This window comes from Grampus griseus (genome assembly GCF_964374135.1).
Source record: "Grampus griseus genome assembly, chromosome: 7".
NCBI classification, from domain to species: Eukaryota; Metazoa; Chordata; class Mammalia; order Artiodactyla; family Delphinidae; genus Grampus; species Grampus griseus.
The window spans coordinates 8,706,844-8,721,047 of record NC_139001.1 but is presented as its reverse complement, the minus strand read 5'-3'; the positions used below and the strand labels follow the sequence as shown (position 1 = coordinate 8,721,047).

Below are 14,204 nucleotides of genomic sequence, written 5' to 3'. Positions count from 1 at the left end.
CTCAATTCTTCCAACCTCATGCTTTTTAGGCTTAGAAATCAAGAGTTCACCTGGGTCTTAGGTTCTTCAGAGCTCCCCAGACACTGAGTGGTTTATATCAAGTTGTCGGGGTGCTGGGGAAAGGGTTTGGGGTCACAGTGAGCAAAGATGTCATTCAAGTGAGCATCAGAGGGACGGCACACCAGTAAATGTGCCATGTGTCAGCCCCCCATATCAGAGCCCTAGGAAGAGGTATCTGCTATGGAATTCAGACTGAGGTTTCCTTCCTCCAAGCTCAGCTTTCTTCCCTTAGCCATGGTGGTCATGGTATTCTGGAGGACCAGCTGGACCCTGGAAGGCTGGTGGGCCATGATGTCCATGCGGAATTCTTTGATGACAAAGTAGTAGCAGAAAACATCCAGGCAGCAGTTGATATTGGAGAAACACATGGACAATTGCAGGAACAAGATGATGTTCTGCTTGGCTCTGCACTCCACGATAAAGCCATTCCTCACCAGGAACTGCAAGAGGAAACTCAGGTGGACTGGGAGAAAGGAGACCACAAAGACAGCCAGACTGGCCGCGATGGTCCAGATACAGGCCTTCTGCTGGACCCAGTCCTGGGTGTGGTCCCGACGGGCGACCAGAATGCAAATGCTCCTGGAGGAGCAGAAACCCATGATGCTCATGGGAAGAAGGAAGCCGAAGACCTCGAGAGGGAAGAAGACCTTGGCGCTCCAGGTGCCGTCAGACATGTTGTGGAAGCACGTGTAGTTTTCCACTTTCCCATGGAAGCTATAGATAGGGGTGCTCCCCACCCACACCAGGACCCAGATGGTGAAGCAGATCCCAAAGGTCTTCCTGGGGGACCGGAGGTGGCTGACCAGGAGCGGGTACCGGATGGCCAAGAATCTGTCCAGGCTGATGTAGCAGATCGTGAAGATGCTCCCATACATGCTGATGAAGTAGAGGCACTCCACTAGGGTACAGAGGGGAAGAAGGGGAGCCTTCACGTGAGACAGGGCCATCTTGAATGGGAGAGAGAACACCAGCAGCAGGTCGAAGACCGCCAGGTTGATCATGTAGATGGAGGTGGCAGCGTAGCAGGGCCACCTCTTCTTCAGGAAGGAGCTGAAGCCTCGGATGGCGAGCAGATTGAGGAGCAGACCGAGGAGGAAGGTAGGGGTGTGGACAGCCAGCTGCACGGTTTTCATCAGCACCTCCACGTCATGGAAGGAGCAGTTCTCACTCTGGTTTCGCTGGCTCATGTTCCTTCCTACAACGTCAACGGTAGATGAGATGAAGTTCCTCTTACCCTCTGGAACTGACGGATTCACACGACTTGGTCAAGAATCATAAACATGACCCCTTTCTCACACAGCAATCTATGCTCTTTGAATAACGATCAGAAAACACAGGAAGAAAAATTACCTCGAAATCTGTGGCCCAGATAGAACCACCGTTACTTTACGTATATGTGTGTGTATGTGTGTATATATATATATGTATGGGTATATATATATATATAAAGTATATATATAATTCCAGACTCTTTCTGTACACACACACACATGTGTGTGCCTTGATCTTTAATAAAAACAGAATTGTGCACAAGCAACTGTCCCTTTTTTTCCAATCAGAAGTCTTTCTGTTGAAAGCAGTAACAACAACATAAGCCCTGACCCTGGTTTCATGGACCTTTGATGAACTGGTTTCATCAAAGAGTGAATTTCACAGAACTGGAAACATGAAAACTAGGGCAGGGCTGACTTGAGCTGCAGATCGTACAGCTTCAAATGCTGTTTTCAGGACCCAGCTCCGCTTTATGTGTTGCCCCTCTGCTCCACCCCACCCCCACCCCGAAGGTTGGACAGAGCTCACCCCACCCCCGCATGTAGGGCTGGTGGCAATCGGTGCATCACATTCCCCTGGACACTGTCATTGGTCCATTTATAGGTCCAGGGATGAACAATAGACCCAGAGGCGATGAAAAGCAATGAAACTCTTGCTTGGGTTTCTAGGAAGGGGGTTGGGGCTTTTTCTTTGGGATTTGGAGTTGGGAGGATAAAGTCTGAAGCTGTTAAAGTCTCTTGTTCTCCGAGGAGAAAACCAGACAGAAATTGGAGAAACATGGAAGAAAGAACATTCCCAGAGGGAATGAAGTAAGGGCTTGAGGTCTCCTCAAGGCAAAGAAAGGCCTTTGGACAGGTAGAAAATTAGAGCCGGCCTCAGGGACAAGATGATCAAGGCTGCAGCTGTGGCTGCAGATGGAAGCTGGAAGCCAGCAGAGACAGGGAAGTCACAAGCCCTTGGGAAGGAAGGAGCTGAGTACTTTTAAGACCCTATAGAGAATGCCACTCCAAAACCCCCTCTAACTGCTAGCAAAAAACAAAACAAAAAAGCACATTTATCTCTCGTCCATTGAGCACTATATATAGTAAATATGTAATATACATTATTTGATTTGGTGGCTTTCCAAAAATTCTACATTTTCCTATGTGCTAACTTTTCTTATAGGTTTATGTCATGAGACATCTAGGAAAATGTATTTGCTCGTATCCAAAGCTCCAGACTCCTGTGGCCTGTGAGAACGGCACCTCCTGAAGGTGTGCAGCATACGCCCCAGGTGCACCTGCCCCGACACTAGGATGCCTGGAATAAATTAACTGCAAGCTGGCAGGCTGCCCCCTCCCAACAAAATATGCCGAACTATCCAAACAAGAGTATCTCAAAAAATAGCTAGAATAGTTTGGAACCGACAAGATAAATTTCAAAAATGGTGAGAAGGGGCTTCCCTGGTAGCGCAGTGGTTGAGAGTCCGCCCGCCGATGCAGGGGACGCGGGTTCGTGCCCCTGCGGAGCGGCTGGGCCCGTGAGCCATGGCCGCTGAGCCTGCGCGTCCGGAGCCTGTGCTCCGCAACGGGAGAGGCCACGACAGTGAGAGGCCCACGTACCACAAAAAAAAAAAAAGAAAGAAAAGTGGTGAGAACAGGCAAGAACCCAATCCGATCCAACTGAAAGGTGTTGCAGCACCAAAGAGGAAGACTCATTTGGCTCAGAGAAGTCACCTTCAACATCAGAAACAGCAGAAAACCAAGAACCGCAAAGATAAGAACAAATACAAGCTTGTGCTTAAAGAGATTCGACAAGACTGCAAAAAAAGGAACTTGGGCATCTGTTTTTGGCTGGGTCATGCTCAGGCAGACTCCATGGGTGAACCCAGTGCACATCGCTGATGATTCAAAGATTAGAACTGAAGTGGCCAAGAAAAAAATCAGTGATGCTCAGAGATAAACCCAAACTCAAGCCCACAACACGGCTGAATTGAACAAACCGATGCAAAACAGAGGAAAATGGCCTGACGGAAAGCATCCATTCTAGGACGCTGGGGTTTGTCTGAATTGATTGTACCAGGTGTTTGTGTGGAAAAGAGACAAAACTCCGCTATCAGTGTCCTTCAGCAGGACGATCCTAAAGGCCACATTTGAATTGCTGAATTACTTCATTTTTAAAAAATATTTATTTATTTATTTACTTGGCTGTGCCGGGTCTTAGTTGCGGCGGGCTCTTAGTTGTGGCATGTGGGATCTAGTTCCCTGACCAGGGATCGAACTCAGGCCCCCTGCAATGGGAGTGAGGAGTCTTAACCACTGGACCACCAGGGAAGTCCCCTGAATGATTTCAAATGGGAGCTTTTCAAACAGTAATTTTTGAAGCTAGAAAAGCGCTCTGTGGACTAGCAAAAAGAAATTAGGTTGAAAAAAATACTTCCAGCTAATGGTAGAGTGCGCAGAAACTCCAAAAATAAATCCTCTGAATTCCCTCTGAAAGTTCAAGGAAACCATCTTTTAAACAATTTTTTTATAAAAAGATCAGGAACTTCACTGGAATAAGATAAAAAGGCTTCAGGCTGCAGCAAGAGATAAAATACTCATTTTTTTCTCAAAGATGGGCTGCCAGTAAAAACCAATCTACTTGGTAGTAGGAGCCAGCAACCTCCCCACCCTTGATCAGTTGCCTGGGGCTGTCAATAGCTCCTGTTCCGGTCGACTCAGGAACCCACTGCAATCAACTGATCGCACTGTAAGGTGGGTGGGTGGGAGGCTGCGAAGCAGATGCTTAGACAATATTAGACACTTGACAGATTTACTAGGGGAAAGGCCTGTGAAGGATAAAGGGAAAGGGATAGGAGTGGACAGGGAGAGCCCTCAGACCACAGTGCAGCTCTGAGAATGATGGGCCAGGTCGACGGAGGGTCCCTAAGCACAAGTTGCCCCTTGGAGAAGTTCCATGTGTAGCAGGAATCTCCCAGGACCAGTGCTTCCATGGAGCCCAGGCGTTAGCTAGAGCATGGCCCCAGCTGGGCTGTCAGTCACCAGGGCCCTGTTCCCAGCCTCATACTAGGAAGGAAATAGAATGAATGGGGAAAGGTCATGGGTCAAGCAAATCAGGTCTGCGAATAGACGTGAAGGGCCTGAGAGGACCTTTGTTAACCACCAGCAGCTGGTGCCTGAGAGGTGGGGCTGCACCGAAATGAACAACAGAGAAGATGAGAACTTGGGTTAGAGGAGCCACGTTTCACGCAAAATTTTTGGAAAGAAAACCACTCCCAGATGTCCCACTTATACCTTTAAATGTCATTAATACAGAACCTTACAAACATCTGTGAACAAACCAACCCAGTCTCCTGGAAACCTCTCTGAAAAAATAATTAATACCAGAAAAGTTTTGAGGGAGAAAATTTGAGCAACACGAATTCCATGCCCAATTGGGTGGCTGTTCAGGTGTGAAGATCATAGACAGCCACACTCAGGTATGTGTGGCTTCCAGGAGAAAACTGCCTCCAGGAGGCAAAACTTCAGATCTCCAAGAGATACTAACCATAAAGGATGCAAACATCTAGGTGGGAAAGCTTGGAGCTGAGCATTAAAAGCAGGAGACTGGAAAGAGAATGGAGCTATGATGAATATAGTTAAAGATTTAAAAGAAAAAACAGTAAAAGAGATCATCCATGTCTTTAAAAACAGACAAGCTGTAATACCTCAGATAAATTAACAAAGAAGGAAGATGTTCTTGGGTTGAAGGAGGCAGGGGTGGTGGAGAGTACTGGAACACAGGCAGAGCAAACGCTCCATAAAAGGAAATTAAAAGTCATTGTTCTGGGGCTTCCCTGGTGGCGCAGTGGTTAGGAATCCGCCTGCCAATGCAGGGGATGCGGGTTCGAGCCCTGGGCCGGGAAGATCCCACATGCTGCAGAGCAACTAAGCCCGTGCACCACAACTACAGAGCTTGCGCTCTGGAGCCCGCGAGCCACAGCTACTGAGCCTGCATGCCACAACTACTAAACCCGCGAGCGTAGAGCCCAGGCTTTGCAACGAGAGAAGCCGCCACAATGAGAGGCTCGTGCACCGCAGCAAGGGGTAACCCCTGCTCGCCACAATAAGAGAAAGCCTGCGTGCAGCAACAAAGGCCCAAAGCAGCCAAAAATAAATAAATAAATTTATTTAAAAAAAATGAAGAATACACTTTATAAAAGAAAGTCATTGTTCTGTTTTTTTAAACGTGAATTTTACAGAAAGCGTACGATTTTTTTTTTTTGCGGTACGCGGGCCTCTCACTGTTGTGGCCTCTCCCGTTGCGGAGCACAGGCTCGGGATGCGCAGGCTCAGCGGCCATGGCTCACGGGCCCAGCCGCTCCGCGGCACGTGGGATCTTCCTAGACCGGGGCACGAACCCGTGTCCCCTGCATCGGCAGGCGGACTCTCAACCACTGCACCACCAGGGAAGCCCTGTACGATTTTTTTAAACCTTCAAGTAACGACTGACTATTACAAACAGGATGCTTATCCTCAAAATCACTAAAAAAGGTAAAAGGAAACAAAGAAATCAGACAAAATAGCAAAGAAGTAAATAGGATGGGAAAAAGTACCTAAGCATAGAAATCACAGCAATAGATATGAAAATTTCAAAATATTTAAATTAACCAACATTTTCAGTTCAATTACAAAATAAAATTCGACTCTTTGTTGCTTATAAAGGACACACTTACGTAATGACAGAGAAATATTCAAAGTAAAAAGACCCACGATGAGATAGAGGACAAATATAAACAAAAGGAAAGTCAGAGTGGCAACATCCATACCTAGCACTGTAGAACTAACAGTTAAGCTACATATCAGGATTAAAAAGTTTATTTTATGTTAATGAAAGAAAGATCTTAAAGGCAAATATAGGAATCTTGTGCACTGAAGGTTGTTGTATAAAAGTACATAAAGTACGATTGTTAAAATTCAAGAGCCATTGGCAAAGGTATGGTAGTGTCAGATTTTAATACACTATAGATTTGAACAGATCGAGTTGGCAAAGTATAAATTAGAATATATAATTATATAAATAGTATAATGAATATAATTTAATTAATAGCTCTTAGATTTGATTTTAAATAAATAGGCAATCCACATTTTTCTCAGGTATCCAATAACAGTTGTCAAGATGAATTACCTGCCTAGCAAAAACAAAACCTTCCATTAAAAGAAAAGCAGAAACTGAGGACTTCCCTGGTAGTCCAGTGGTTAAGACTTCACTTTCCAATGCAGAGGGTGCAGGTTCAATCCCTGGTCGGGGAGCTAAGATCCCACATGCCCAGCGGCCAAAAAACCAAAACATAAAACCGAAGCAGTATTGTAATATAAGTAAGAAGGCAACGTAAGCTTAGATAGAGAAGAGAGAAAAAATGAGAAGAAATGACCTTACTACTTGTGTGCTAATCCATTTGAAAACCTTGAAGTAGTTGAAAATTTAGGGGCAAAACATAATTTACTACAATTAATACGAGTTAACACAAGTAGTATTGATTAGATCAACAACCATGAATGAAACTGAGAATGTTATCACAGAATAAACAGTTTCTAACATAATTTTGTTTGGCTCTAGCATATTTTAAATTTCAAGGTCGAGATGATTCTCATACTCTGTAAACAATTTCAGAACATAAGATAATAATAATGAATTTCTGTTATGAAACTAATTTACCCAAATACCAAAACTTGACAAATGTAGCACAAAAGAGAAAAACAATTGCTCAAATGCATGTATGAATATAGATGCAAACATCTGAGTTACAATATTACCAAATAGAACTCAGTATATTAAAATTATAAATCATCGTTTTACCAAGTCAGATTTACCATAGAAATGTAAGGCCTTTTCAATGTCAGGAAATTTGTTGATACTGTGCGTTACGTCATCACGGCAAAAACGAAAAGCCATCTCATTGTATGATAGTTTTTCCACAAAAGTCATTTAAATGAAGGAATAGGATACTTCTTACAACACCTGATAAAGAGTAACCTGTTCACTTTAATAGCCAACTTTACATTTAATGGTTAAAAAAAAAAAGAGGCATTCTTGTTGAAATTGGACACTTGTCAACACCCAGAAGTTCCAAATAATGTGCTAGACAATTAACAGAACCCAGAAGAAGAAATGAGGTATTCCCCTGAATCAAGAATGCAAATGGAAATCTTAGTCAGTAAATGATGTTGAGACTATCAGTGAACAATTCGGGGGTAAAAACAACTTTTAGATCCTCATCTCACACCAAGTAGCAAAAGAAATTCCAAATTCATTAATAAATTAAATTTCAAAAAAATCAAACCATAGAAAAACTAGATGAAAAATTAGTGGTCAATTTATAAAAGCCAGTGGAGGGAAAGAAAAGCTCTTTGTCAACTTAGAATGGCTGAAAAGCAAAAGAATCAGAAAACAGACAGGACAGGTTTGACTGCACAAAATTAGGAAATTTATTTTTGTTAAAAAAGTTTAACAGGGCTTCCCTGGTGGCGCAGTGGTTGAGAATCTGCCTGCCAATGCAGGGGACGCGGGTTCGAGCCCTGGTCTGGGAGGATCCCACGTGCCGCGGAGCAACTAGACCCGTGAGCCACAACTACTGAGCCTGCGCGTCTGGAGCTTGCGCTCCGCAACAAGAGAGGCCGCGACAGTGAGAAGCCCGCGCACCGCGATGAAGAGTGGCCCCCGTTCGCCACAACTAGAGAAAGCCCACGCACAGAAACGAAGACTCAACACAGCCAAAAATAAATAAATTAATTAAAAAAAAAAGTTAGTATCAGATAATATACTGGAGGAAAGGAAGTACAACAAATAGGTTAAATGATGTTCTTTCTCTATGAAGAATATTAAAAAATGTGTAATATCAAGACCCACAATAGATAAACAGGCAAAGGACACAAATAATTCCCATAAGATTTACTAAGAAATAAAATTTTTGCTTATATAATCAAAGAAGCTGTCAAGGGTTCCGTGAAACAGTCACCAATATACTGGTGAGTATACACAGAAGTACCCAACCTTGGGACGTTGATAACTTATATTACAAGCCCTAGAAATCTTATTAGTCTTTCATTCAGAGATTCTAAAAATTTACCTTAAGTAAATTATGCAAAAGAAGGGAAAAATGTGTACAGAAATATGTTCACTTTAATATTTTTTTCTGATAGCAAAAAATACACGCACGCATTTAAATGTCAACAAGAGCTTAATTTCACTATGGTAAATCTCTACTCAATGGAAAATTTTTGTCTGCCTATGTTATGTTTATACTGACTACATTAAATAAGAAACCCACAAACTACAGAATTATACATTCAGAATGATTTCAAATATGATTTAAAAAACCCACGCAGAGGGAATAAAACCTAGAAAAAGTTTCCAAATGCCAAACGTTGGTTGCATTCTAACAGTTAGATGGGGGGTGATTTTTAAATCTTTTATCTTTATCTCACTCTTTCGTGTGTGTGTGTATTTTTCTAATGATAATATGAAAACAATTGAAAAATTGTTTAATGCATTAAATGCTGGGGAAAAAAGAAGAAAAATAAGAACAGCTTTTGACTTTCCCTTAAAAGAAGCAACATCTGGGTGTGTGCTTGAGGCAAGGTGGGAGCGGAAGGGAGGTTTACACAGAATTTAAAGGAATGCATTGAACTAACAGATGCTCAGTTGATGAGGCATAAATCTTGCCAGGTCAAAGATTTCAACATGGAGTGTCAGAGGGACTTGGGAACAAAGCCTGAAGTGACAGAGAATTGGACAAGTGAGGAAGCTGGTGCCGCCTAAGCGACCGGAGAACAGCCGCAAGAGCCCGATACCCGATAAAAAGCAAAGTTTCCTCAGTCCGCAGGTCAGCCATCACATCATGAAAATTGTGCATAAGGAGGAAAGAAGAATATGAAAGAGGCTCAAAATGCCAGATGAACATTGAGCGCCAGAGAGTGGGTGAAGGGGAGGGAAGACGTTTAAACACAAAGTTCAGAGAGCTATTCGTAGAAACAAATGTAGACATTAAAATTTAACTATTTTCTAACGTGGGTATTTAGGTTAAATTGCCTTGTCTATTTTAAAGGGACAAAGGAAGAGAAAATTCACAGTAGACACTGAAAGTGAAAAAAAACTGCAATGTCTCAATATAGAAAGCAGACGGGCAACCCCATGGAGGTTTAGACAAATGTAACAATTATAATAAAAATTATAATACTCCCTAACAATTATATTAGCTATAATACTTCTTATCAAAGGGGGAAGCCGATAAAATATTAAAACTCAATCATCTTGTGCCAATAAGAAACATACAAAAAAACACAAAGGCATAGATAGAGTAAAATGATAAGATAATCTGCCGACCGCCAGGCACACAGAACGCTAGGAAAGAAGGAAAGACGACAAAGTAATTTTTTTTAGTAAAAAGAACTGAGAGAGTAACACAGAAACCCCACAAGGTAAATGTTATAATAAACAATTAATATGTAAAATTTATGTTCCAATGAGCATAGCCAAGAAATCCATGATGGGAACAAGCAGAAATGCAAAACAAAGTAGAAATAGAAATAGAATTGTACGTAGAGACCTTAATGCTCCCCTCTTAGAATATCACAGATCAAGTAGGCAGAGCTGTTTAGAGCCCAGTAAATAAGGCAGAACTAGCAGATTAGTGAGAACTACGTCATAAATCAACGGAATACACGCTCTTGGGGAGAGGACAAGTGTCTTTCAACAAACTCATCCCATTCCTGGGCCCAGCCAAGGACTCCAAGGCAATGGCAATTCCACTCTTCTGTTCTCAGATCCATTTGCTGCAGCAAATAAGACACCACAGCATTTGCTGCAACACCGTGATAGTAATAATATAGAATAAGCATTTTTATGCATTCTCTTAAGCAGTCTCTTAAGTAATGTGTCCAAGATAAAATCAGAAGTACATTACTGAAATATTGGAAAGGAACAAATATTTATATATAAAACACAGATGCAGTCACCGCTGAAAGGAAAATAATTCCTAGGTAGTCTCGTAAACAGGAAGACAGTGAGAAACGAGGTGAACCCCGGCTACACTCGGAAAATCTAGAAGAGGAGCGTGGCGGACCTGTGACAAGTGGCCCTTGCGCTGCTCTGATCACCCAGGCACCAGAGGCTGTATGTCTGCAGGGGCTACATGTGGAGGGACTGGGAATGTAAAGGAAGGACTAGGGTTGTTCATAATCTATAAAAGAATAGACATATCAGCGTCTCCAAGGCTCAAGACAAGCTCCACTGTGTGACTCCACAGGGCCACAAAAGAAACGGTTTCCAGGTGCTGTAAAAAGCAGATCTATCTTGCTACCAGAAGTCGGAAAGCAGACCAAACGGCCATGTAATGAGCTCTCTGTCCCCAGAGGTATGCAAGCAAAGGCAGAATATCTGTTTATTCAGAATGTTGTCAAGAAAATTCACGTATATGACAGGTTTTCTTTTTAAACCCTGAAATAGAATATTCTGTCAATATATCGTTTTCTAATGTTTAGTGAAAAGGAGAGAAAACATCTCGTACAGGATAAAGGACTGGGCTGGGAGTCCAGAGGCCCCTGTTCTGCTCCTGGCTCTCTCTGGCTGTGGGGCCTCTGTCTGGGTTCTCTCATCCAAACAGCACTGCCCAACCCTGGGGTCCTGGAGCCCGTGGCCTCACCAAGGGGCTCTCTTACTGCCAACTCGGCCCCATTCTGGGCTGTGATTCCTGCAGCTGTCAGGGCCCAGTCTGCCCACATCTTCAAGGACCCAGCATCCCACTTGGGGCAGCCCTGATCCCGTGTGTGTACAGCGGGGGCATCTAAACGCAGCTGTGGCTCAGACCAAGCCAGACTTCCTTCCTGGAAAGTCCTGGATTTTCCAGAAAACACCAGCAACGGGAAAAATGCAACCTTAGGTGGTTTGCAGGCTAAGAAGATGCTTCTCTCTCTCTTTTTTTTTTTTTTTTTTTTTTTTGCGGTATGCGGACCTCTCACTCTTGTGGCCTCTCCCTTTGCAGAGCACAGGCTCGGACACGCAGGCTCAGCGGCCATGGCTCACGGGCCCAGCCGCTCTGCGGCATGTGGGATCTTCCCGGACTGGGGCACGAACCCACATCGCCTGCATCGGCAGGCATACTCCCAACCACTGCGCCACCAGGGAAGCCCAGAAGATGCTTCTCTTGTGCTGCCGAATCCCTCATCCTCAGGGAGCACTCTGGTGGGAGCCAACTCAGAGATGGGAGTCCCAGCCTGGGGCTGAGCAGAGCTGGTACAGCCTGAGGGACGTCGTTTGAAGAGGAACATTCCGCAGGACCAAGTTCCTTGCCTGAAATCCCAGTCTCCTCTGGGGGCGCAGTGGTGAATGCCACAGTTAGAATATAAATGTTTACTTGGATGCAGTTATCTGTTACTAGTACTGCAGTGTGAGCTGGGCTTCTGGGGCACGATTAAGAAAGAACAGGACACGGGGGCATGGGGCACATAGACAGAATCTCCGGGAGTTCAGAATTTTGTTGTAGCTGTACCCTGAGCTTGGTGGGGGTGAAGTGAAGCTGGGGGAGTGCAGGGGCCAGCTCAGGGACTTGAGATATGGCCCCTCTGTGCTAAGTGCTCTAAGGAGAGAACTTGGTACATTCCTGGGATGCTGTTATAATTATGCCCACTTTACAGATGAAGACAGTGGGGCTCACAGAAGTTAAAGAGTCTACCCAAGATCAAACAGGTAGTGAGGGGCCTCCCTGGAACTCACATTCTGTGTCTCTCCATCTTTCCTTCACCCCATCCCCACCGGCATCATCAGCAAGAGGACCCGGTATATCCAGGAACTCCCAGCACCCCCTTCCTCACTCCTTTCAGTGCCTGGCACCGCCCAGCAGAGTCTGATACACTCAGACTTACCTCCCCTCCTAAAAACCCCATCCCTTCCTCCAGTCCACTTCCCTGATCCACCGTATCATCTGATATGATGTCCCTGCTGTGGCCGGGTGGGGCTGTTAACAGCATCTGCGTGCCATTGGGGTGAGTGTCCTGTCATCCTCAAGCAACTCCGGGAAGGTGATATAACAGTCCGTCAAAAAGGACTTATTAGGGCTTCCCTGGTGGTGCAGTGGTTGAGAGTCCGCCTGCCGATGCAGGGGACGCGGGTTCGTGCCCCGGTCTGGGAGGATCCCACATGCCGCGGAGTGGCTCGGCCCCGTGAGCCACGGCCGCTGAGCCTGCGCGTCAGGAGCCTGTGCTCCGCATCGGGAGAGGCCCGCGTACCGCAAAAAAAAAAAAAAAAAAGGACTTATTAAATGAAAGAGGGACTGAATTAACGACCTGGTCTGGGGCAGCTCCAGGGTGACAGGCGTTCCCCGTGGAACTGAGACAGCCAGCCAGACCTGAGAGCACCAAGCCTTCCACGGAGCCCTGAGCTGCACTGTGCACATCTCTGCCCCAGCTCCACCGCCCCGAGAGCGCAAAGCCCAGCCCAGGCCAGTCCTGCAGACATTTCCTGACTTCCCACTCTCCACCTCCACTCTTAAGAAAGATCTGGACTCCTCAGGGTTCTCCATGCTGCTGTATCTTCCCTCCCAGCCTCTTCGAGGGTTCGAGGATAATCTAGTTATAAGACATAACGGTATCTAAAGCTTGCTGGGTGCTAACTGGGGTGGGGAAGGGGAACAAGCACTTCCATCACTTACTGCTCTCCAGAGCCCCATGAGGAAGAAACTATTAATGCTCCCATACCCCAGAGAGGTACACTGAGGCCAGGGAAGTTACACAGCTGGCGAGTGGCTGGCCTGGACTCCCAAGCATGGCTCTAGCCTGCCACGAGCGCCCCACTCAGGGGCTGCAGGGTGATTCCTGGAGTTTGTAATCTTGGGCTCTTTGTGCTTTCCTGGCCAGATTCCAGGGCAGCAGGCAGCCAGGGCAGTGCAGGGTGGTGGCACGCAAGCCGAGCTCCCAAGGGGAAGACTCCTGCACTGCCTACAGCGAGGTTTCCCCACGCAGGCAAGATGCTGCCACCCTGAGTCAAATCAGGAGGAAGCTGAGGGTTCATAGAAAATGTCACCTGCAGTCAGGGACAAACCAGCCCTCTGCTGCCACTGCCGCTGTCACGGAGGCTGCCAGGGGCTGCCACTACCCCTGCCGTCTGGGGAAGGCCCGCTGAATCGCGGCAGGTGTGGACAGAGCCCAGGACCCGAAGGCCCGGTTGACCTCAGGAAAGTCGCCCGCAGTCCCAGAGAGCAAGGTCAGTGTGTGGTTCTGTGTGTCGGGTTCTCTGAGCGGCCCAGGGGCTATTACCTGTAGGGGGTCCAGTGCAGCCGATGGAGTTGTGAGATGTCATTTCTCCTCCCAGCTTGGTCACCAGCCTGCTCTGGCGAGAGTCACTTCCCTCTGGGGCTCAGCTTCCTCGTCTGTGAAATGCGGGGGTGGGACCAGATGCTCTTCAAGCGGCTCCGCAGCAGCCGTGTCTGGCCAAGGGGCTTCTTCTCCTGGGTCAGGAGAGGGGCTCCGTGGGATTCCCTCCTCTCTAAGTGCAGCTAGAATGCGGCCTGGGGTGGCGGACACGTTGCCAGGAAGAGGCTCTAGTTTCTTGTGCCCTCTCAGAGGGTCTGCACACTCACTCAGCTTCCCAAAAAAAAATGCCAAGAGGCACTGCCTGAGCCGAGGTGTGAGAAGCCTCTGGAAGAGGAGGAACCATCTCACGCAGCAGACATTCTGAGCTTGGCATCACACAGAGACAGCCAGCATCTGAAAAGGGCTGTCACGGCTTCCAGCGCTTCTGGGGTTTAGGATTCAGAACTACTGCCCACAGAAAAGAAGGTGGTGCTGGACACCTTCATATTTCAGGACTTGTGGGTTGGGAAGGTCCAGCCTAGGAGACCTCAGCCCCTGCCTGCG

The 14,204-nt window shown here is 46.1% G+C and overlaps 1 protein-coding gene across 1 annotated transcript; it reads right to left on the bottom strand.

Moving 5' to 3' along the window:
* Positions 1 to 221: 221 nt before the first annotated feature.
* On the bottom strand, positions 222 to 13,708 carry GPR55 (G protein-coupled receptor 55; the record flags this gene model as incomplete). Its single annotated transcript, XM_082658671.1, has 2 exons — positions 13,605 to 13,708; positions 222 to 1,255 (listed from the first exon to the last, which is right to left on the bottom strand). Exons 1-2 carry the CDS (start codon positions 13,645 to 13,647, stop codon positions 222 to 224), a joined length of 1,077 nt encoding a protein of 358 aa, XP_082514797.1. The 5' UTR covers positions 13,648 to 13,708.
* Positions 13,709 to 14,204: the final 496 nt, after the last annotated feature.